The sequence below is a fragment of the Odontesthes bonariensis genome, chromosome 20, assembly GCF_027942865.1.
Source record: "Odontesthes bonariensis isolate fOdoBon6 chromosome 20, fOdoBon6.hap1, whole genome shotgun sequence".
Taxonomy (NCBI): domain Eukaryota; kingdom Metazoa; phylum Chordata; class Actinopteri; order Atheriniformes; family Atherinopsidae; genus Odontesthes; species Odontesthes bonariensis.
Genome location: NC_134525.1, coordinates 23,523,994 through 23,546,338, shown reverse-complemented (window position 1 = coordinate 23,546,338; position 22,345 = coordinate 23,523,994). Strand labels below are relative to the sequence as shown.

Below are 22,345 nucleotides of genomic sequence, written 5' to 3'. Positions count from 1 at the left end.
ATCAAAACTAGAATTATGTTAAAACAGAAACACCTTGAGTACAGACACCTTGAAACAGACCCCCCCCCTTGCTTTCTGACATGTTTTGTCCTCTCATCAGATCGACTCTTCTGTCTGCTCTGATATCAACCACGAAGCATTCAGACCTGTGTTTTCCACTTTCACAATGCTGCTGGTCGACATGAATCTGCCACTGAATCTCAAGGTAATCACAAGGATATTTGCTCTTTAAACACTGCACATATGTCACCCAGAATTACTTTACAGTTTTTTACCTTCTCACTATGGAGGAGATAGGTCCTACTTGTTAACGGTCTTAACTTCAAAGATCGCCGGCAGGCCCTCGACTGGTTAACACAAAACTTTTCTTCATCCAGAATGGAAATAGCTTCAAATACATTCAAATTCCAACATTTTGGATTTTCTCAACTCCTCAGAGTCAGGCTCTGCTGGTGTTGCCTTTCTTCACAACCCTCCCAGAGCAGCCGCTAGCTGAACTGCAGAAGGCCCTCGATGCCCTGGTGGCTTCCCACTTCCCTATGCAGTCTGATGAGTTTGCTAAGGGCTCCCTTCACCGCAACAACTACATGGACTGTATCCGGAAGGTTAGGATGGGGCTTTGGAGACCAGGTAGGATCAGAGTTTGATGGACAGACCAGAAAAATTAACGGCCCAACCTTTCTGCCTTTTAGCTCCTGGACGCCCTGGAGCTTTCTCAGAGCCCGCTGCTGCTCAGACTGCTGGCAGGGGTTCTCTGTCGAGACAGAAAACACATCATGGAGGAGCAGTTCCAAACCTGCTTTCAAAGGATTGCAAAGCGGTCAGTAAAACGTCTGCATTTGCAGGAGAAAGTTAAGAGGCCTGCGCCGCTCCCTTTCTAGGAGATGCAAGAACTTCCTTGGTTTCATGTTTGTCCATGCTCCATTAGGGCTAACAGTCAGCGGCAGCTGCAGCTGCTGCGTGCCGTGCATGAGGTGATTCAGCGAGGTGACGTGCCGGTGACCTCCATGCTGCAAGCCATGACGGAGAGGGTTCTACTGCCTCTGGCCTCTCACTGTAGCACCAGGGCCCTGAGTGACTTCTTTGTGGAAAATGTCTTTGACATGATTGCTTTCCTTCTCAGCCGCTTCACTAAGGTCTGCCTCTTAACAGTGTTATAATTATTTAAAGATAAGAAATCACATTGTTAGCTGTTGGCAGTTTTGTTTGGAAACAAGAATCCAACCTTTCTTTGTTTTCTCTTGATGTCGTGTCCTTCGTGCGGTTCTCTCAATTCGTTTCAGTCCAGTGAAACGGCGTTTGAGGTCCAGCTGCTGAAAAAGATCGGCTTCTTTAAGCTGATGGAGCTCCTGTACTCGCGGCTTCCCAAAGAGGAGGTTTACTCAAAGGAGTCGCGCATCAATCAGGCTTACTGCCGCTCGGACAGAACAGACGGAAACGAGTTGTCCAAGACACTGATCAAGTGGGTCTCAACGAAAACTTCATTTCTATTCCCGGCTCATTTTTAGGCACAATAAAGGGACCATTGTGTTCCTGTTGTTTTTCCCCCACACAGGTCGTGCTTTGAAGCCTTCACTGAGAACATGGCTGGTGAGACTCAGCTCCTTGAAGTCAGGAGACACTATCACTGTGCCGCGTACAACTGTGCCATCGCAGCCATCAGCTGCAGCTTCAACGAGCCGAAATTCTACCAAGGCTTCCTCTTCAGCGAGAAGCCGGAGAAGGTACAGCTCCCTCCTTCTTCCGTGGCGTTTGCATGGCGGAGCTTTAACAAACTGTGTTTGCGGAATAGTTTTTAGAAGTGTTCCTGAACCCATGCAGCGATTTCTACTTCAGAAGAGAAGATTCTGGTCATTCAGAGTTTTTTTTTTTTATTTTTGAGTCTTTTAATGATAACGAGTTTCACCTCCAAATGGATGCGATATTACGTCGAGATGTGTTATTCTTAGATTGTTAAACTGCTCATCTGTGCGGGCTTTCACTGAGAAGTGAACCTCTCTTAAGCCTCTGAGAAGGCGCCTCTTCTCTGGGATGCTCATTTCTTACCCCGAAGTTCATGTTTTATGTCACAGATTGTCTTGATTTAACTTTCTGGCTGTTTTCACCCCTTCACCCAGAATCAGTTCATTCTGGAGAACATCATTGATGTAGAGAGGACCTACAGCTTCCCAGTTGAAGTTGAGGTATGTCGTTTGATTGTTTGTTTGTTTGTTTAGCAGTGTCATATGTGGCTTATTTATTGTTGTTTTTTTTTCCCATCATTGCAGGTCCCACTTGAGAGAAAGAAGAAATACATTATGATTCGAAAAGAAGTCAGCGAGGAGAATGGAGGTATTAACTGCTCACAGCTGTCTTAATGCTCAACTGTCTTTGCCACAAACATTTGACTTCATAGTTACTGGTGTGCAGTTACTGGCCTTTACTGTTCAAATGCTTCAATGCTAATGACAGTAAATCCCACCGTCTTCATAATGACATGGGATGTCGGGGGTCTGGCTTAGTAATCAGTAATTGTCTTGACAAATGTTGACGAGGATGGTTTGTGGTTTTTTTTGTTGCGGTTTCCATAGAAGCGCCCGTGTATCTGTCCTCTCAGTCTTACATGGCCGGCAGCAGCCTGAGCGAGGAGATGAGTCAGTTTGACTTCTCCACGGGAGTCCAAAGCTTCTCCTTCAGCTCCCAGAACCCTGAGGGACAAAAACGGGCCGTTGCAAAGAAGGTTGTGTGTGTTTTTTTTTTTTTTTTACCCCTCTATTAAAAACATTTCTGAATCGAACACGCCTCAGCGTCACGTGATTTTCTAAATACTTCCTCAGAGAGCATTCACGGGCCATTAAAGTATGTACGTTTGAGCCTTTGACAATGATTTTAGTGGCTTTAAGACATTTCAGTTGTGATCTGGTGTTTTTGGTGCCATGAATGGTTTTGTCTCTGTGTCTGAACGTGTAGGAGACGGAGGAGACGCATCCCTCCCAGGATGCAATGGTGGATCTAGAGATGGATGAGTTGAACCAGCATGAATGCATGGCAGCCATGGCGGCTTTGATTGGACACATGCAGAGGAACAACATCAATCCCAAAATCGAAGAGGTCATTTGGGTTTTATTTTTTGCCTGAACGGGTTTATTTAAAGGAAGAATGTGACGGTGCATAGATTTAGAGTTGATGGATTAAAAAACATTTTATAAGTATTTAGTAGGATCTTGTGTTACTCCAGCGTTGTCCTCTTTGTGATACAGGGTAATGTACCCAGTGAGCTTCCTCCATGGATGAAGTTTCTACATGGAAAGCTGTCGAATCCATCAACCCCTCTGAACATTAGACTCTTCATCTCAAAGCTGATCGTCAACACAGAAGAGGTGGATGCTGCCATTATACGTGCACCCACACAACGTGTTGCTTCTGTATCTTCACCTCGCACTCAGCCACCTGTCACTTGTGGATTTAATCTTTGGTATTTTTCAGGTTTTTCGTCCGTATGCCAAGCACTGGCTCGGGCCGCTCCTTCAACTCGTTGTCTCTGGAAACAACGGAGGAGTCGGGATCCATTTTATGGTGGTGGATATTGTGGTCACTGTGCTGTCTTGGACCGGCTTGGCCACACCCAAGGTTGGTAATACTGTGCTACCGTTACGATAGATGATGGGTTACAGTCTCTTGACTTATTTGAGCTCATCTCACACAGTCAACTAAATTGAGATGTGGAGAATTCAGAGGTGCGGCTGATCTCTTTGGGGCTCCTGAGGTTTTGCTGAGGAGTTTTAACTGTTTGGTGCTAATCTGTCTGGACTCATGTTCAGGTGGGTGGTGGCAGTCAAAGTTGCATCCACAGGACTCGGGACAACCAAAGGGCTCCTCGTAACTTTTCCCCTGTCTGTAAACGTTGTGGCTTATCTCTGCATTTGTGTTAGAAACTAAAACCACGTGTCAGAATTCCCACCCATCTTTTGTGAATGGTGAGAAGTGTCACACTGATGGAAGGAGGTTCCCACCTGATGACCCCAATGATATGTTGGTCAGCACTGCTCACTGATCTATATAATAGGGAGTGTAGGGAATTATTCAATGAGTCTGGTCCTCTATTTTATCTAAATTTTTTATTTTCTTTAGCACAAGTTTCTTGTGTTTATATTCAATCCTAAATTGTCTTTGTTTTCTAAATTGTCTTCCCATCTGTCTAGGTACCTGACTTATCACACTTATTGTAGCACTAGTTTTGCTCTTAGCTGTTTGGTTTTGGAAGGAAATGCACTTATGATTTCTTGTGACCTGAAGTTCTTTTGCCTACCGATGTTGAACGCACTTATTGTAAGTTGCTTTGGTTAAAAGCGTCTGCAAAATGACCGTAATGTAATGTAATGTGTCATTTCCTGTAGCCATTGTGCATTTTCTTACCAACAACACTCCTCTCAGGATAACCCCAGAGATGAAGTCCTTGCCAACCGGCTGTTGGAGTACCTGATGAAGCACAGCTTTCACCCCAAAAGGGCCGTTTTCCGCCACAACCTGGAGATCATTCGCACTCTGGTGGAGTGCTGGAAAGACTGTCTGCACGTGCCTTACAGGTAGCGTCGACACATTGGACACGAGCTCGGTTTAAATCACATAACAGATAATCAGGCGAATGCAACCGTGCCGCATTTACTTTTCATTACAAAAACACTTATTATTTCTGTAGTGTAAATAATTGAACTAAAGTATGAACATTTTAAGAAAAAATAGTAGTAAAGTTAAACCCTTAAACAATAAGAGAAGCTTCTAAATAAAATGGATTATCTATTTTTTACAGTAACTCCTAATTTCTTGTCCTAATTGTTAAATCAAAAAATTAAGAAACAAAAACAACTGAAAGTTGGAAATTTTCCGAAGCGACCACTAGGTGGAGCCGAGTCAGTTTTGGTTTCCCAATTGAGAATTTTGATTTTTTGTTCATCTTCAAACTCTTGTTGGTCCAAAAGTTTTCTTTTGGGAGCATTTATCAGTGAAACTTGTGAAGTTTTTGAAGAATTATCACACTTTTAACTGAGATTTGCATATAATTTCCTTTGGAAACGATCCTCACACATGATCTGATTTAGAATAACAGAACAGAACCGAGCTGGGACCTGATTGTACATCTTCTCTGCCCTGCTTAGTCTGATATACGAGCGCTTTCGTGGCACCGACCCAAATAGCAAAGACAACTCTGTTGGACTCCAGCTGCTCGGAATCATCCTCGCCAACAGCCTCCCTGCCTACGATGCTTTGTGTGGAATTGAATACGAGAGGTAGACTATGAAATGGACCCATAATGCGTTGCCTTGTGCCTTTTAGTTTAGCTTTAGTTACCTGCCAATCTGTCTGTATGGTTGTGTTGCATTAACTTATCAGCTGGCTTGACCAGGAATTGCTTGTAAAAGAGATTTTTAATCCTAATGGAGTTTTTTCTTGGCTAAATAATGGTTAAATGAAAAAAATAAATAAAATGTAACCTTATTTTACATGACTGATATTTCTTTTTTGCAAGATTCATGTTAAGCTACAGCGCTGAAGCAGCCAGGAAGTGAAAAAGAGTCCAGAATAGTCGGACATTGGGGTTCATTTTCAGATATATGTGCACATGTGGGTTGTAGTCCACTTAGTGTTACGTTGGAAAATCTTTTGAATAAAGTCCGTGTGGTTTGTATTCTCAGGTACATCCAGTCCCTCACCTCCAACGTGTCCTTTGTGAGGTTTAAAGAGGTCTATTCGGCTGCTGCTGAAATTATCGGCCTTATCCTGAAGAGTATGACTGAAATGGACAGCGTATGAACTTTCTGTTTTCATTCTTTTCTTTTTTTCTTTTTATTTCAGCCATTCCTCATTTAAGTAAAAAATGCTATTTAAAGGGGAACTGCTGTATTTTCAACTTTAAGCCTCTTTTCTGAGTCGTCTGCAATGTTTTAGAACCCCCCTCACCGCTTTTTTGATGTTTACTGCTGTCTCCAGTATTTGCCTAATTTTGATTCTTCTCAACCTGCTTCAGAATGGCAAGTCATGCGCATGTCCAAAAAGGTCCGTAAAAGCACCATAAACGTCCGTTTTCAAAATAATCAACTCACCGGAGTGGTTACTGGTGTGTACTGGTAATCCATATCAAATTTCGTGGCGAAAAGTTGCTTCTGTCGTGTTTTATTTGACATTTTGTACTGGATGTTCGTTGATATTACTCCGCCACCGCTAAGAAAATAGTGCGAGCGTGAACGAGCTGCCAAATAAAACACGACAGAAGCAACTTTTCGCAACGAAAACATCAAAAAAGCGGTGAGGGGGGTTCTAAAACATTGCAGACGACTCAGAAAAAAGAGGCTTAATGTTGAAAATACCGCAGTTCCCCTTTAACCAAAAAAAAAAGAAGAGCAACTTGTTGGTGATATTGTTATCTTGCCCTCATTCTCAGCATCAACAAGAACTCCTCAGCCTCGCCACAACCCAAATAACTAATTTAAGGAAAAAAGATCTGGATGACAAGTTCATCATTTCCCTGAACAAAGTGTCCAAACACTTTCCTCCATTTATGGATCGGTGGGTTTGATGTTCTAACTCTATTGACTCTGATTGTCCCTGCTGTATGAGGGATTCTGCCTCTCACCGGACACCAAGCTTAATCACTGCTTTGTTCTGTCTCATTTTCCAGTTTTGTCATCCACGTGTTCTCCCTCCTGCCCAAGCTGCACGGCATCTTAAAGACTCACTGTTTGGAGTGTGTGCTGAGCCGAGCCGATGTCATTCCAGACATCTTTCTGCAGCTGAAGACCACGGGCTTCATTCAGATGATGGGCCACAGGTGAGTCTCAGCCACACTGTCCTCCGTTACTGGCGCGTGCGTCCACTTTCTGAGCGGTTTTCTTATTGTCGTTTGTATCCATTTGCCATTGCTGCAGGTATTTTGAGACATTCACCTCTGGTACTGAGACAGCGTTCACAAATAAGCAGAAAAAATATTGCCGTTTTCACAAAACGAGTTAAACGAGTTAAAGAACAGGTGTAAATGAATGACCGGTTAGAATATTTCCCTGCATATCACTCCTTTCAGGGATGAGGCAAGACAGAGAGTGTGTCTGGATATCATCCACAAGATCATCGCTCGTCTGACGCCGGTTGAGCTTCAGGAGCTCCTGGGAGCAGTGACGGCTTTTGTCTCTCATCCTTCACCCGTTTGCAGAGAGAGAATGTACGACATCCTCATGTGGATCCAGGACAACTACAGGTCAGATATCCAGGCTTTGTTTTGTTTTTGTCTTATATTTTATGCCGATCTAAACGAAATGAATGTGAAAGCGCGTCTAAAAATGGCGAAGGTTTATTGGGGACCATGATAAACTGTCTCAGATATACCATGTGCTAGGAAATCCAATTTCTGGACAGATGTTGATGTCCATTGTCCACAGATTCTTGGGTAGATTGCAGATGTCCCTGCCATGACCAACAGCCTTAAATCTAATCTGACATTTACTTGATGGTTTCATCACGACTTGGTTGAATGTTTTTCCGCTCAGGATGTCAGTTCAGTCACTCTGGGTGTGTCTAGATGGAGCAGTTACCCAGGTGCATACCCTCTGATACCTTCTCTGATCAGAGCCTGTAATTATACTGTACGATACACTGCTTTCATTTTCATTTAATATTGTGTGTGTGTCGCCCTCCCTTCAGTGATCAAGACAGCATGAACGACAGCACCTCAGTCGAGATTCTGAATGCAGCTAAAGAAACTCTGCTTCAGGGATTGTCAGACGAAAACCAAGGCCTTCAGTAAGCAGCACACATTGAGAGAAAATGGCCGAATCAAAGCTGGTTCCTTTTTCGTCACAGATCTCAGCTACAAATCCGATCCCTCTCTGTTCATGTTTTCAGGCTTTATGTCCGTAACTTCTGGAGTCAGGAGAAGCGCCTCCCCACCGCGACACTGGAGCGGATGCTGAAGGTGCTGTGCTCTCTGTACTCCTGCCAAATAGAAAGGTGTTATTTAAGCTTGGCCACCAACCTGCTGCTGGAAATGACCAGCCAGAGTCCTGACTTCAAGCGGAACATGTTCGAGTATCCTCTGTCGGAGTGCACCTTCCAGGTCAGCGCTGCTTTTTCCTGCTAAAGAAGGAGGTCAGGTTTAGGTTTTTATGTCGGAAACATTACTGTCGAGCCTGATGCGTTACGCTTCCTCCTCTCCGCAGGACTATGTGATCGATTCCAACTGGCGCCTTAGGAGCACCGTAATGACACCCATGTTTGTTGAAACTCAAAGCTCTCAAGCCCCAGAGAGCGTGGCAGCCTCTCAGTCTGGAGCCATGAAGGGGAAACTCAGAGCCACTCAGACGTCACTAGAGTTTAGTCAGACCCAAATACCAGGTACTGCTGTTGGCCCAAAAAAACCCACGTCTGAAGAGCAAAACTGCCCAGAAGCTTTCAAATATACCGGCTAAAAGTACAGTTTCTCTCTTCTAGGTCGCCGTACAGCGTATAACTGGCTGACAGGCAGCAGCGTGGACACGCTAGCAGAGTACTCACTCGGCTCTGAGTCCCTGTCGTCGCTGTTGGTGTATGATAAGAAAGCAGAGAGACGGACGTCGGCCAGGCGACCGGTAGGAGAAGGCTTCGGCCTGAGGCGCCTGACTGCGTCAACAGATGAGGTGGACAGTCGCACGAGAGGTTAGTGTCAAAGGGAAACAACCCCCCTCTCTCTTGAATGAGGATAAATGTTTGAAAAGAGACTGATTTGACCTGGTTTTAAATGTCAAAAAGGGTGATTCGGGGTTTGTATTCAAGCTACAAAAGTCAATTTTAAAGCGATGACCACAGTAACATATTTGATTTTAGTTTGAGGGCATTACCTCCATTGAAATACTACAATCTTCATATACAATCTTTTTTTTTTCGGGGTACAGCCGAAAATGAGCGACGTAGCAACATCCTGAGATTAAGGCGCAGATTCCTCAAGGATCAGGAGAAAGTCAGCCTGGGTTTCGCGCAAAAAGAAATCCAACAACAGAGGCAAACAAAGGTATTCAGAAGGCCGAGATTCAAGCCAGAGAGCTGCTCTGTATTTATTATCAATGCACATTTCTTGTACTTAAATAGAGGTTTATATTTGTCCTACAGGAGGATAAAGCTGATCAGAGGCTGCGAAGAGAGGCTCAGGTGACTCTGTATCGTAACTACAGGGTGGGCGACTTCCCAGATATCCAGATCCCGTTCAGCAGCCTCATCGCCCCCCTTCAGGCACTGGCGCAGGTGAGACTGCACCGCTTTCTTTCTCCCACACAGACACGATGTTGTTAATGCCTATAAAAGAGAGAGAAAAGTTTCGCTTCATCACTTTTGACTCTTGATATCCTTTTTTTTTTTCCTCCCAGAGAGATCCCATTTTAGCCAAACAGCTGTTCAGCTCCCTGTTTTCCGGTATCCTCCAAGAAATGGAAGCACAAAAGAAGGCAGAGGAGAGTTGGAGGATTAAAGAGGAGCTGCGTTGCAACATGAACACGTTCCTGAGCAAGAGTACGCTCTGCTTCCCTCCGTTCATATCATGTGTTCAGGTAAGGAGTCGCTTATTATAGAAGTATTATATCATATTCCTTACGGTCAAAGAGAATGTGGTACAATGACTTTATTTACATCCATGTTAAGAATGCTGAATATTACTTCCTGAAATAGGTTTTTGGATCTTTACATCAAGTTTAGGTTTCTTCAGGAGTCGAAAAACTTTTGGGTTGAAGGCTGACGGGTTAAATTTCTGCTGCTTGTTTTGTTAGGAGATGTGTTATCAGCATAAGGAGCTGCAGCAACTCGACCCATCAGCCGTCAGCTCCACCTGCCTCATGAGCCTCCAGCAGCCATCAGGGATCCTGCTGCTGGAGGAGGGCTTGCTGCACGCCGGCGGGCCGGACGAACGTCCCGCCAAACGGGCGCGAGGACGCAGAGAAATCCCTCCTGACACCAATAAATGGATCCACCTCTCAAGGTAAAACCCCCCTTCAGACGGTGATGCTGTAGAGGTGCAGTTTATGAGAGTTAGTTCAAACAATAAGTAGAAGTTCACCCATGATGTGTTATTAAGATCAATGGCTCTGCTGTGCATACATGCCCGTTCCAGTCACTTCTGGAAAATTAGGTTATAACTGCTTTCTGGTTTTTTTTTTAAGTCCAACGCTTAGTGTGCTGTGTCTTAACCAGGCTTTACAGATCTTTGGAGGATTATGATGTCGTGCGCGGCATCTTTGGTGGTAAAGTTGGCACCAAGTCGCTCACCTGTGCTGCACTTCAAGCTGAAGCCAACACTGACTTTGCCGAAGCTGTGAAGCTTTACAACGAGGTATAGAACTCTACTATGGAAGCCGATTGGTCAAATCCTGCTGTGTTTGTAAAGGAATTGATCCGAGAGCATTAAAACATAGAGCTTAAGGAGCGTGTCAGTTGTTGGCTGCGTGTTTAGCAGTGTGGTATAAAAGTGGGTGTGTTCTGGCAGGCTCTGAACACTGAGGACTGGCCCGACGGCGAACCCACCGACTCTGAGAAAGACTTCTGGGAAATAGCTGCTATGGAGGCCTACAATCAGCTGACCGAGTGGAAGTCTCTTCAGTACTGTTCCACCGTGTGCATAGATAAAAACTCTCCGCCCAACCTGGAGAACATGTGGTCAGAGCCTTTCTACCAGGTAACGCAAAAGACTGGGACGTGCACCATTCTGCCGGTTTTATTTTAAACCAAAACTGGGTTCTAACTCTCTGGTTCAGCACGCAGTGATTATTTCAAACAAGAATAACCCGCAGCGTGCGACTCTCACTTTTTTTTCTTGTGTTAGGATATGTACCTGCAGCACACGATTCGCAGCATGTTGAAGCAGCTGCAGCTGGGCGAGAGGGACCAAACTCTTCTCAGCTTCATTGATAAGGCCATGAGGGTGGAGGAGCGCAAAAAACTGCTGGAAAGTCATTACAGCCAGGAGCTCAGCCTGCTCTACATTCTGCAGGAGGACTATGACCGCGCCAAGTACTACACGAACAACGCCATGCAACTCTTTATGGAGGTTTTATCCAGCTCATCTTTTTATTCTTCTTTTTTTTTTTCGGGCCTCTTTTGAGTAATGTGCTGCAAACTGCTTTCATATGACCGAGCCTGCTGTATGTAGTCGGGACAGCTCACACTAGCACACACTGCAAACCAAGCTCATACTAGCACACACCAAGCTGATAGAGAAATACTTGACTGGTAATTTTATCCTGAAATACTTGCATTTCTATTGTCTCCTGTTCAGTGATGGACAGTTAGTTCTGATCCCTCTCTTTGGTACACACTCAACGTGAGGCTGATGAACACTCAGAACGTACAACCAGCTTTACAATCCAGTCAAAACTCACATGCTAATTCCTCCATCATATTTTAGCTCCATAAACTCTGGACTACACTGTTGCTCCATTCCCCTGTGTTTTGTGTACGGTTTTAGAAGCTAAAATGAAGAGATGTGGCTTATATGTTATATATTATATTAATCTCTGTGTGCTTTTCACAGAGATTAATATGTTTATTTTAGCAATGGCAGAGCTACTGATGGAGCATGATGTGAAAAAAATATAGAAGGTATATTGGAAGTCAGATTTCTGAGTTGCGATATGGGAAATAAGTGCTGGTAGAGCATTGTTAGTTCATTTCCGTGTCAAGTTAACTTTATAACTGCCGATGACAATTTTCTTTTCATAGCAAGTCAAAAAGCAAGAGTTTTGACTTTCCACCTCTGAGGTGCTGTGAATGCAGCATGTTTTGAACATGAAGCTGGGAGTGAGATGTAGAAATCCACTTCAGATCGGAACCTCTCGCTGAATGAGATTATTTAAACTTGGGGCTCCCCAAAGTTAGTTGTAGAATGTTTGGGTAACTTCAGACTCCCAAAATCTATGTTCTGAAGCTCAGAAAAAGTGAGTTATTTATAAAAATGTAGAAATGTTTTACTATCTGCTGTGGATTTTGATGGCAGCTTGTGCTCGGATCTTTCCGCGTGTACAGAGTTACTCCAGTGTGGATACGCTGCTGTGTACGAGTCGACTGACCATCCTGCGGTCAGTGCAGGCCTTGACTGAGATCCAGGACTTCCTGCTGTTCATTAAAGGAGACGGTGTGTTAATGCTGTCAGTAAATCTCAAATCATCAATATTCAACTCAAATTTAACTTTGATGTTTTATTGTTTTGTTTCGCTTTGTTTTGTTTTTTCATTCCTCAGTGTCTGTGGGCTCCCTGAAGCGCCTCATCAGATTATGGACGGACCGATATCCCGACGCCAAAGTGGATCCAGTCAATGTGTGGGATGACATCATTACATCTCGGTAAAAAGAACACGACTATGAAGTTTGCTTGCAAGTTGTTTTTTTGAGGTGGAAAATAGCTAAATTGGATTTTGATGTCGTCGGCCAGGTGTTTCTTTTTAGACAAGATCAGGGAAAAGCTGAGAGGCCAGGCTCCCGGTGACAGTATGGAGGTGGACGATTCACAGGACCCAGCGGGCGACGCCGAGACGGTAGTGAACGACTGCAAGTTCAGCATGAAGCTCCACATGGCCGATAGCGCGTGGAAGCAGGTGAAGGATGGAGCGCAGAGGTGAATCTTTCGGTACTGTTCATTTCTGTCAAACTCATCCCGACCCCGCCAATGTTTCCAGAAAAACTTTCCGGTGGCCACCAAGCTGCTGAAGGAGCTTTACAGAGAAGCCAAAACACACCGAGGCTGGCTGCTGCGGTGGGTCCACTGCTTTAGCCGCTACAGTCATAAGCGCAGCCAGACCCAGGGTCCTGTGGAGCAGATCAGCACCATGCTGAAGACTATCCCCCTCCTGGGTAAGAGGGGAAAAGGAAATCCTGAGTTTTAGAGCGTTGATGGTGTCTCGTGGTCACCTCTTCTCTTTTCTCTGCAGAGGACGTTCAGGCCGACTGTCAGAGGGCCTCTAGCAAAGTGTTCAGATCCCAAAAGATACTTCAGGGCGCATCTTTTGATATCTTGGCTACAGCTGTAAGCAAAAGCCCGTCAGTTCTGGGAACTATTGAAGCTGAGAAAAAGGAAAAAGTTGTAAAGCTTTCAGGGGCTGCTTGGACAAGTGGAAATCCAAAGGTACCGTAACTTAGATTTTTGTTTGTTTTATGAGATTTGCAAAGGATTTGCATTGCGTTTTTTTTATGCATATTTTACACGTTGTTCTGCTTTTATCAATATAGCATTCACCCAGACACAATTCAGTCAAAACACGTAGACATAAAGTTGTAAATGAGTAAATGTGCAGTACACACCAAAAACTGCACAGACAGTAATAAGCCCCCCAAAAAACATATTTAATTTTTAAATGAAAACCGCGGCGACAAAGCTCAGGTCAGTAGGCAGGACTCCAGTAACAGAAAGCGCCATCAGCACACTTGGATCTAAATCCGTGTTCAACTAGAAGATCTTGAGCTGATGATCTGAAGCTGTTCTGCTCACGATGGTGGTGCTCCCTGCAGGAAGTGGAAGTCGGGCTGCAGTTCCAAGCACTGAAGTTGCTGCAAGAAGCGACCAGAAAGGCCGACGAGGAGCTTCAGTCGTACACTCAGGACTTCGTGGAGCCCAGCAGCATCGTAGAGACGCACATGGCTCTGGCGAACTTCTGTGACAAACTGCTGCGTGAGGAAGAGCAGAGTGACACCGGTAAATGACTGCATTCACTGATCCTATGGCATACCATAAAAATGCAGGACGTATTTTAACATGGGCTGTAAGCTCGAGCACGAAAGAATATAATGGAACTGACTTTAAATGGGATAAACTGTAGAAAAACTCTTACTTTCAAACTGTGAAGCGGACTAAAAGTTAAAGAGATAAACAAAGTATGCCTTCCTCCAGTGCAGGTGTGTTAAAGTGAGGGTTTTATGTGGAGTTTCAGTTCTTGTTGGTAGATCTTAAAGCAGGTCTCTTCCTCCCTCAGATGGTCATTTTCTTTGTTATTCATGCATTTCATTCTAGTAAGCCAGTTTCCAGACCTTCTAGCGCTGCCTGTTCATGTAGTGGAGAGCATGTTGAAAGCACTGAAGCTCAACTCAGAGGAGGCTCGCCTCAAGTTCCCCCGTCTGCTCCAGATCATCGAGTTGTATCCCTCCGAGACGCTGGACCTCATGACTAAAGAGGTTTGTTTACCGGCTCCTGTAAGGCTTTTGAATTTAGAAGACAAAACTGTGAACCAGTTTGTCTGCTAACGCTTCAAAAGATTTGTAAATGAAATGCTCCATCAGTGTTTTCTTAATGGGTCTCGCCTTGGATTTGTCGCAGCATGCGGTGACATGTCACTCTCTGCTTTTGGTTTAGATGATGTCAGTTCCTTGCTGGATGCTGATCAGCTGGATCAGTCAAATGGTTGCTCTGCTGGACAAGCCGGAAGCTGTGGCGGTGCAGCACTGCATCGATCAGATAGCAAAATGCTACCCTCAGGCGCTGGTTTACTCTCTCTTGATCAGCAGGGAGAGTTACCAGTTTGAGGACTCAGCCACAGGATATCAGCAGCAGGAGTTCGTCAACCGGTAATGTTTTGCCTGGGTTGGGAGTTACTTTTTTCACAATGTCTCACATTCAGCATTTCATGTTTTCTATGCTCTGTTGTGAATAAAGTGATTTGTGGGATTTGCAAATGTATGTTGTATAATATTGTCGTCGGTTTACAAGACCTGCGTTTCATTGTCTGAATATTGTTGGTTTCTCACCAGGCTCATTAGAAGGCTGGATGATGGAGGGGCTGTGAAGAACTTTGTGGATGCACTGCAGCAGCTTACAAATCCTGACATGATTTTTAGGGTAATAGATGCATCTTGAATCACGAGTCAGTCAAACTGTCACCTTTTTGAGAGGGGGGGGTAGGCCCGACATTGAGTCTCTTCATTTGGTTCTCACAGGATTGGTGGGACGGTGTGAAGAATGAACTGGAAAAGCAAAACTTTGACAAGAAGGTGATGAGTGACATGTATGATGAGGTGCGCTCTTTACTCGGAGATCGTAATGCTGACGGTCACGGGATGTTTCGCAAGAAATTTATCCAGGTTTGTAATTCGATTTTTCTTTTTCTTTTCTTGTCAAATTTATTTGTCACATGTTCAAAGAAATGCACGTCATTCTTTCTCAACTTGTAAATCATCAGGACATCAGTTACTAAGAACCTGGGTTTCTTTTCTTCTTTGTTTTTTTTTTCTAATTTGTGTACTTCAGTCATTACGCAACATTAACTGAAGTGTATGCGCCAAGGTTTTCCAGTGATTTGAATTAATTTTATTCCAGACATAAAATGTTTCACTTATATGTCAGAGCTTTGTTTTTTTTTCTGGTGTATGGAGCACCGAAACTGACAATACATTAAAAGTTTTTGTTACTTATCAAAAAGAAAAACGGATATTAGCTTGCTAGCTTAAATGTCGAAGCTACCCTATAGAAGTTTGCATGGTTATTCCAAAGTGCAGTATAGTGTACGGAAAATGACAATAAGTGGATTTTAAATAAAGATTGCTTCCATTAGGTAGCTAGTTCAAAAACCTGATTATCAGTGTGTTTTAAGTCAAGCTAGCTAGCTTTTCAAATTCATCAACAGTGTTACAAATCCTACTCGAATAAGTAAAATGACTTCGCATTTACACTTTTGTCTTTTTCAAACAATATTGAAAATATTTAAACAGAATGTGAGAAAACAATTATTTTGGAAAACGGAAATTTTTCTTTAAAGAGAAAAGGGGGGGGGGCTTAAGTGGTGAAGCTAAAAAGTAAATTCATCACCAGAAAATAGAAACAAAATCATTCATAGAAAAACTTTTGGGAAGGAAATTTTGTTGGTGAGTCTTAGGTCTCACCAGTAAAAATAGATGTAATACCCGAGGTGGGAACAAGTCACTGTTTTCCAAGTCACATGTGTCAACATGGTCAAGTTCCAAGTAAAGACGTGCGAGTCCCAAGTTGAGTGCATAGTCAAGATATTGTCAGTCCAGAGTCAGGTTCAAGTCTTCAACTTTGAATTTTCTAGTCCTTATCAAGTCTTCTGACCAAATATCTATAATTCAAATGCAGAATAATAATAGACTATTTCTACTGCTTCTGTGTGCAACATTTCACAACAAATAACAACTCAGGAATATAAACATTTAGAAATATGGATTAAAAGCCTTCATTATTAAACTAGCAAGCTAGAAAATGCAATTAGCCCTGAAGCTAAAGTTAACTACCCACTAATCACCATGACAGCCTTGACTTAATGTTCTTCATATAGCTTCAAATATTGAAGGAAGTTGGACGTTGTTGCCTCCCCGTCTGTAGTTCTCGACCTGCTCGTTTTGCATCCTGCAGCTCGCTTCTTGTTAACCACTTGGTAATTTAGGTAAGCAAATGAAATTATCTTGGATATCATTTTTCCCAACTGGGACCCAGTAACGTAACGGTAAATCTTCGTACACTTCCTCTGCGACTCAACTGTACGTTGTGTTGGATCTGAGGATTCTGGGTAGTTGGTGTGAATGCACTGGAAATGATGAAAGTTAACTGATTAGAATTTTGAGTTGGTGAACTTGAAGAAGGTATGAGAAACTTTTTTTTAAAAAACGACACGCAAAGCTTTTTGTTTACTTTGAAATGTCAAGTATTTTCAAGTCATCGACCAGACATTTCCATGACGCATCAGGAAGTAGTTCATGCGGTATTCTGCTACCGTGCTCATTGCAGAAATTCTCCAATGATGTGGAAAAACTGCTGGGACCTAACGGCAGCAAGTTGTTTGAGAAGAGGAAAGACAAAAGCTTCTTGCAGCAGATGGAGAAATTGGCAGGCTCCATGCGTGGATTTCAGAAGGAGCCGGGGAACCTGAGGGAATACTCGCCATGGTTGAGTGGATTTAAAGCAGACCGATTCGGCAATGAGCTGGAGATCCCAGGTCTGTCTCCTCAACGCTACGTTTTGAAATTGTGGTCAACAGAACTCTGTGGATGATCTGCGTTGTCAGTGTTGGTGTCTTCAATCTTAAAGATTTATGCAATTTATTTCTTAGTTATTTTATACTGTCTTATGGCCTTGATTTAAGAGAACTTGGATGTTTTAACTGTGGAAAACATGCTATTTTCTTCACCGATGAGGCTGTATTCTTTCCTTGTATCGTAGGACAGTATGATGGCCTATCTAAACCATTACCAGAGTATCATGCAAAGATAACGGGCTTTGATGAAAGGGTATGCTTTCATCCACATTCACAGTTCTACAGGACGCATGTTAGGGTCTGTTATCCCGGGTGTAAGACATCACGAATGTTTGCCCTGCAGGTGAAGGTGATGGCTTCCATCCGTCGTCCCAAGCGTCTGATCATTCGTGGCGATGATGAGCGGGACCACCCCTTTCTAGTGAAGGGTGGGGAGGACCTCCGCCAGGACCAACGCATCGAGCAGCTTTTCGCTGTCATGAACATCGTGCTGAGCCACGACACGTCCTGCACACGCCGAGGCTTACAGCTCCGCACCTATCAAGTCATTCCCATAACCACCAGGTACCGTCGCCTCTGTTGATTCCGATTACACTACTTCACTTCTTTTTCTTCTTTTGTGGTAACTGCCGTGAGTAACATTCTCTTATTTGGCTCAGAATTGGTTTGATTGAATGGATGGAAAACACGTGCACTCTGAAAGAGTTTCTGTACAACACGGTGACGGAGGAGGAGCAGCAAAGGGTAGCGAGGTAAAGTATATTCATTTCTCTCTGATACCGTGGACGCCGAGCCATTGTCTACTGTAAGAATCCTGCTGTGTTATTAAAAGAAAATGGTTTGATCCATTACATAGACCTTTGGTTTATTACTTAACTAACTTGTAATTGCATTAAAGAGTATTTATTGGCTCAGTTAGGTCTGCATAGATCAGTGTGTTGTGCTGATATATTTACATTTCTTCTCTTTAAGGTCCTCAGACGTCTACAGAAAATGGCTCTCAACCTTTGCTCCAAATACAAACATGACTGGTGTTCCACTATATGGACAGGCTTACAAGTAAGTTGGATAAACCTTCTCATCTCAAACCAGGTGTTTTTATATGTTCGGCTCTTAAACTCTCCCTTTTGTGTTAAATGTCTGATCTGTTTTTACGTTTTTCTCGACCAGGAAAGCGAAACGGGCCGACGCGGTCAACAACTTCTTTAAAGTGTCGCAGCACGTGCCCGCTGACCTGCTGAAGTAAGTTTGGCACCTGTTCAGGTTAAGTGCTGATGGAGAAAACTGCACACGGATGGAAATGATTGTCTTTACTTTTTCGACGTCCAGGAGAGCTTTTCTGAAGATGTGCAACAGCCCCGAGGCCTTCCTGTCCCTGCGATCCCACTTCGTCAGCTCTCATGCTTTACTGTGTGTGAGCCACTGGATTCTTGGGATCGGAGACCGCCATCTCTCCAACTTCATGATCAATATGGAAACGGGAGGCATGATTGGTATCGACTTTGGTCATGCTTTTGGCTCGGCCACTCAGGTAAGTCCACGACTATAGTGCGTATTTTTCTTCTGTACTCATGTAACCCATATCATGGCACGCCCACCACCGTGCTCTGCTGTCAGGACTATACACACCCACCATGCCCGAGCCCCTTCTATCCGATCTGAGGAAACGTCCGGTGGTCTTGTCTGACAGTACAATGGGCTTCCAGTATCGTTTTTTTTTATGGGATGTTGATTTTTTTTGCAGTTTAGAGCTGAGGATCAAGTGAGGGATTTCTTCTCTGTCATCGTCCACCGAGGTTGACGTGATTTACGAGAGCAAATTGACAACGATGAGATTTACTGACAGAACTGCTGTGGAACAGAATAAACCCAATCTGGAATCAGTTGGAAGCTTTCTGGGCCTCAGCCAGGTCACCGAATCTCAACATTCATTTTCTCTCTCAGTCTGAAATATGAAGACAAAGTCAGCTCAGAAGGACAGCTCAGGGGGCGGATTGAAACTAAATTTAAAGGGAAAACAAAATCTCTTGGAAACTTGGAAGAGGGTCAATGCCGAAAGGATACAAATTGAGAGAGATTTGTCTTGGTTAAAAGATTTCTTCATGCAGTTCACCCATATGATAAGAATGGAGCATCAACCCCGTGGATACCGTTGTCAGTGTGATGACGACAGACACTATAAATATATCTCCACTGTGAATTCCTGTATTTCTCCACAGTTTCTCCCCGTCCCCGAGCTGATGCCTTTCCGGCTGACCCAACAGTTTGTGAATCTAATGCAGCCGTTGAAGGAATCCGGTTTGATCCAGAGCATCATGGTCCACTCCCTGCGGGCCTACAGGGCTGAGCCAGAGCTTGTGCTCAACACCATGGACGTGTTTGTTAAGGAACCCTCGCTGGACTGGAAGGTAACCGTCACCGCTGAGAAGAAAAACATTTGAATCCCTTTCCAGAGTACAGCACGTGTGCTTTGTCATGTATTACATAGAACTTTGAGATGAAGCAACTGAAGAAAGGAGGCACGTGGACCGAGAGCGTAAACACCAAAGAAATCAACTGGTACCCCCTGCAGAAGGTGAACTTCGCCAGAAGGAAACTAGAAGGAGCGAATCCAGCTGCCATAACCAGGTATCATCAAATGCCACATGAATAGTACTGGGCATAGATTAATTTTTTTAATCTAGATTAATCTCACTGAAATCAATCTAGATTAATCTAGATTAAAATGGCTCATTCAGAATATGCGTGCTACCCAAGTAATGACTAAAAGTCAGTCTTTGAGATAGGGTTTCTTAATACAGGGGGTGCATTAAACCAGGGGCTCATTTCCTGTTTCCAAAACCCATCACTGATTGCTTGAGAAAGCTGTTCTACTTTGATATTTGGTGAAGAAAAAAAAAACATGCTCAATAAAATGTACTTGTGTTAAACGGGTTATTCAGTTAAACATGGAAATTAGTACGGTAAGCCTACAAGGTTTACATCAGTAGCTTTTTGTTAATCAGTCCAAGTGCTACTTTTCCTTCTTCCACCAGTCACTTGGGCAGACCAGCTTATTCACATGCATGGCTCCAGCAGTTTCTCTAGCTTCGCCAACTTCTCATATTCAGCACTTGTTGGGAGGGCCAGATGGTGCTGCTGTTGAGATAGCGTTGTGTGCAGTGCGTCTCTGTTGCGCCTCACGCGCTTGATCATCTCGAGGGTGGAATTCCACCGTGTTGGAACATCTTGCACGAGCGGCTCCTGAACTTGCCCAAGGGAGGTTTGCTGGACTTTCAGCTCATCTGCGTTGGCCGGACTGTGTTTGAAATGTCCCACCATTTTACGACACTTGGCAAGTGCAGCATCAAACCCCCTTCTCGCAGTGACATTACAATCGCTCTCTGTACAACATGTGCAACACACGGCAGATGCTCGAAGGGCAGTATCCTCCCTGCGGCCACCATATTAGGAGCGCTGTCTGTTCCAACAGAGCAGATTTTGTCAACTATCCCCCACAGATTAGCGACCTCCATAAACTGCCTAGCACAGGCTTCTGCAGAGTGGCGTTCTTCTGTTTTCATCACACCTAACGGCAGACAAAAGTACATCAGCCCACACCCGAGCTAAAATATCAAGGTAAAAGTCATCACAGTTTGCTTACCTATTTTGACCCAGTTCCCAACCCAACTTTGAGAATAGATTAACGGCGATATTTTTTATTTCGCCCGATAAGACTCTCAAATTATCGCAGCACGTTCACGCCGATAACGGCCCACCACTACATATGAAAAAAAACAAAAAAAAACAGAAGCCCCTTTTTTTACTTGTCAGTATCTGTTCAGGGATCTGCCATAATAATCTGATAGAGAACTTCGTTGTTTCCTTGTCATTATGCCATCATTATCTCTAATGCCGGTGTGCTTATTCCATCAGTGAGGAGCTAAAACTCGGCTTCGAGAAGGACGGGGCCTTCCCCGGGATGCAGTCTGTTGTTTTGGGGACTGAGGAGCACAACGTGCGTGCCAAGCTTCCAGCCGCAGGCTTGTCCGTGGAGGAGCAGGTGGACTGTCTGCTCGACCAAGCCACAGATCCAAATGTGCTTGGCAGAGTTTGGGAGGGCTGGGAACCGTGGATGTGATTCTTGGATGTTTGAAAAATTTGCAACTGTCAGTCTCAATGAACGGGGAAATAAATGATGGGGTCTGGAATGTGGGGGAAACACATTTGAGTGCGACTTGAAAGGTGGAACTTTTTTTTTACCTAGTTTAGTGTGTGTAGTAAAAGAATTTGCATCATATCGCTGAAAACAAAGAGACCAAAGTCTGGAAAAAGAAAGCCAGCTGGAAATTGTAATACTGTCACATTGTTATTAAATAGAAGTTTACTAACTCATGAGCGGTGTGACTTTTTCTTTTCTCTAATTCAGTCATCTGATATAACCCATTTTGATGCTTTTTTTTTATGCATTAAGCAAAAAAAAAAAATAAAAATAAAAATAAATCGTTATTTACATTTAAACGGACATTTAATGAACAGAAGTGTAGAAATAAACTGTCTGTCTCAGCTGAAAAGCCAGTAGATCTCAGAGGGTTTTTGCTTTTCAGGAGATATTTATTTAGCTTCTGAGAAACTGATGCTGAAACATTAAACATTTTTAAGTTTGTCCATGACTACAATAGCTCAGTGAATGCAAACCAGACTTCTAACGTTTTCTGGCAACTGGTAGGCGCCAGCTGCACAAACTTCCCATTTTAAAGCTGCAGTCTCCAACTCTTTTTCAAGCATAATGCCTGGAACTGTCCGGGGATTCTGAAAGTAGTACATTAAATACCCCCACTACAAAAAAAAGAGTTCTCTAGGTCCCCTATATGTCCCGCTAGGTCCCTCCAAAGCCAGCAGGTTTGTTTACAAAATTGCAGACCGGACCTAGCCTGGCTGACGCGTCCACAATCTCGATGAGATGGTGGTCTGGGAACTAGGTGTGCATTTTCTCGTATTTGAGGCGTGGTTTACGAATGCCTGGAGCCGTTTATTGGGCGCTACGAATGTCTATCAAATGACGTCAGGTTCTTCCCATGCTGCTTTGCGTGCGATTAATAGCCAATTGTATCACTTATACCAGATGACGACAGAAATTCGACGAGGAAGAAGAAAAAAAAGGAAAATAAAAGTAAACTTGCGCTCTAAGCTACTTAAATTAACAACAAAGTAGGCCTATATGCTATATTCTACATGAATTTTTATGTTGTAGAGTTGTGAATTTATTTTAATAATGGAGAAATTGAGCAGCCTTGCTTTGTTGTCTACAGTAGTAGATCAACCCTCATCTTACTTTGAAGCTCCCAGCTCTCTGAAGTGACGTCGACGCAGCTTTAACTGCAGAAAAGCTATCAGGCTTGTGTTGA

The 22,345-nt window shown here is 43.7% G+C and overlaps 1 protein-coding gene across 1 annotated transcript in view; it reads left to right on the top strand.

The window, feature by feature from the left end:
* The window catches only part of prkdc (protein kinase, DNA-activated, catalytic subunit), a 39,272-nt gene extending 17,940 nt beyond the window's left edge, over positions 1–21,332 (top strand). The window contains exons 38-86 of the mRNA XM_075452966.1: positions 101–205; positions 438–605; positions 693–820; positions 929–1,136; positions 1,284–1,462; positions 1,556–1,724; positions 2,118–2,183; positions 2,268–2,331; positions 2,571–2,719; positions 2,950–3,090; positions 3,240–3,359; positions 3,466–3,609; positions 4,414–4,565; positions 5,136–5,267; positions 5,673–5,784; positions 6,419–6,543; positions 6,656–6,805; positions 7,055–7,228; positions 7,672–7,770; positions 7,873–8,083; positions 8,187–8,361; positions 8,458–8,661; positions 8,898–9,013; positions 9,112–9,243; positions 9,366–9,545; positions 9,762–9,970; positions 10,183–10,321; positions 10,475–10,663; positions 10,811–11,035; positions 12,010–12,118; positions 12,225–12,327; positions 12,416–12,578; positions 12,660–12,834; positions 12,912–13,105; positions 13,489–13,672; positions 13,988–14,148; positions 14,327–14,538; positions 14,722–14,809; positions 14,908–15,051; positions 16,712–16,919; positions 17,144–17,211; positions 17,302–17,522; positions 17,618–17,710; positions 17,931–18,017; positions 18,129–18,200; positions 18,288–18,489; positions 19,178–19,366; positions 19,447–19,586; positions 20,874–21,332. Coding sequence (XP_075309081.1) covers positions 101–205; positions 438–605; positions 693–820; positions 929–1,136; positions 1,284–1,462; positions 1,556–1,724; positions 2,118–2,183; positions 2,268–2,331; positions 2,571–2,719; positions 2,950–3,090; positions 3,240–3,359; positions 3,466–3,609; positions 4,414–4,565; positions 5,136–5,267; positions 5,673–5,784; positions 6,419–6,543; positions 6,656–6,805; positions 7,055–7,228; positions 7,672–7,770; positions 7,873–8,083; positions 8,187–8,361; positions 8,458–8,661; positions 8,898–9,013; positions 9,112–9,243; positions 9,366–9,545; positions 9,762–9,970; positions 10,183–10,321; positions 10,475–10,663; positions 10,811–11,035; positions 12,010–12,118; positions 12,225–12,327; positions 12,416–12,578; positions 12,660–12,834; positions 12,912–13,105; positions 13,489–13,672; positions 13,988–14,148; positions 14,327–14,538; positions 14,722–14,809; positions 14,908–15,051; positions 16,712–16,919; positions 17,144–17,211; positions 17,302–17,522; positions 17,618–17,710; positions 17,931–18,017; positions 18,129–18,200; positions 18,288–18,489; positions 19,178–19,366; positions 19,447–19,586; positions 20,874–21,078 — 7,383 coding nt within the window. The 3' untranslated portion in view covers positions 21,079–21,332. The remainder of the gene's footprint in view (positions 1–100; positions 206–437; positions 606–692; positions 821–928; positions 1,137–1,283; positions 1,463–1,555; positions 1,725–2,117; positions 2,184–2,267; positions 2,332–2,570; positions 2,720–2,949; positions 3,091–3,239; positions 3,360–3,465; positions 3,610–4,413; positions 4,566–5,135; positions 5,268–5,672; positions 5,785–6,418; positions 6,544–6,655; positions 6,806–7,054; positions 7,229–7,671; positions 7,771–7,872; positions 8,084–8,186; positions 8,362–8,457; positions 8,662–8,897; positions 9,014–9,111; positions 9,244–9,365; positions 9,546–9,761; positions 9,971–10,182; positions 10,322–10,474; positions 10,664–10,810; positions 11,036–12,009; positions 12,119–12,224; positions 12,328–12,415; positions 12,579–12,659; positions 12,835–12,911; positions 13,106–13,488; positions 13,673–13,987; positions 14,149–14,326; positions 14,539–14,721; positions 14,810–14,907; positions 15,052–16,711; positions 16,920–17,143; positions 17,212–17,301; positions 17,523–17,617; positions 17,711–17,930; positions 18,018–18,128; positions 18,201–18,287; positions 18,490–19,177; positions 19,367–19,446; positions 19,587–20,873) is intronic.
* The last annotated feature ends 1,013 nt before the right edge of the window (positions 21,333–22,345 follow it).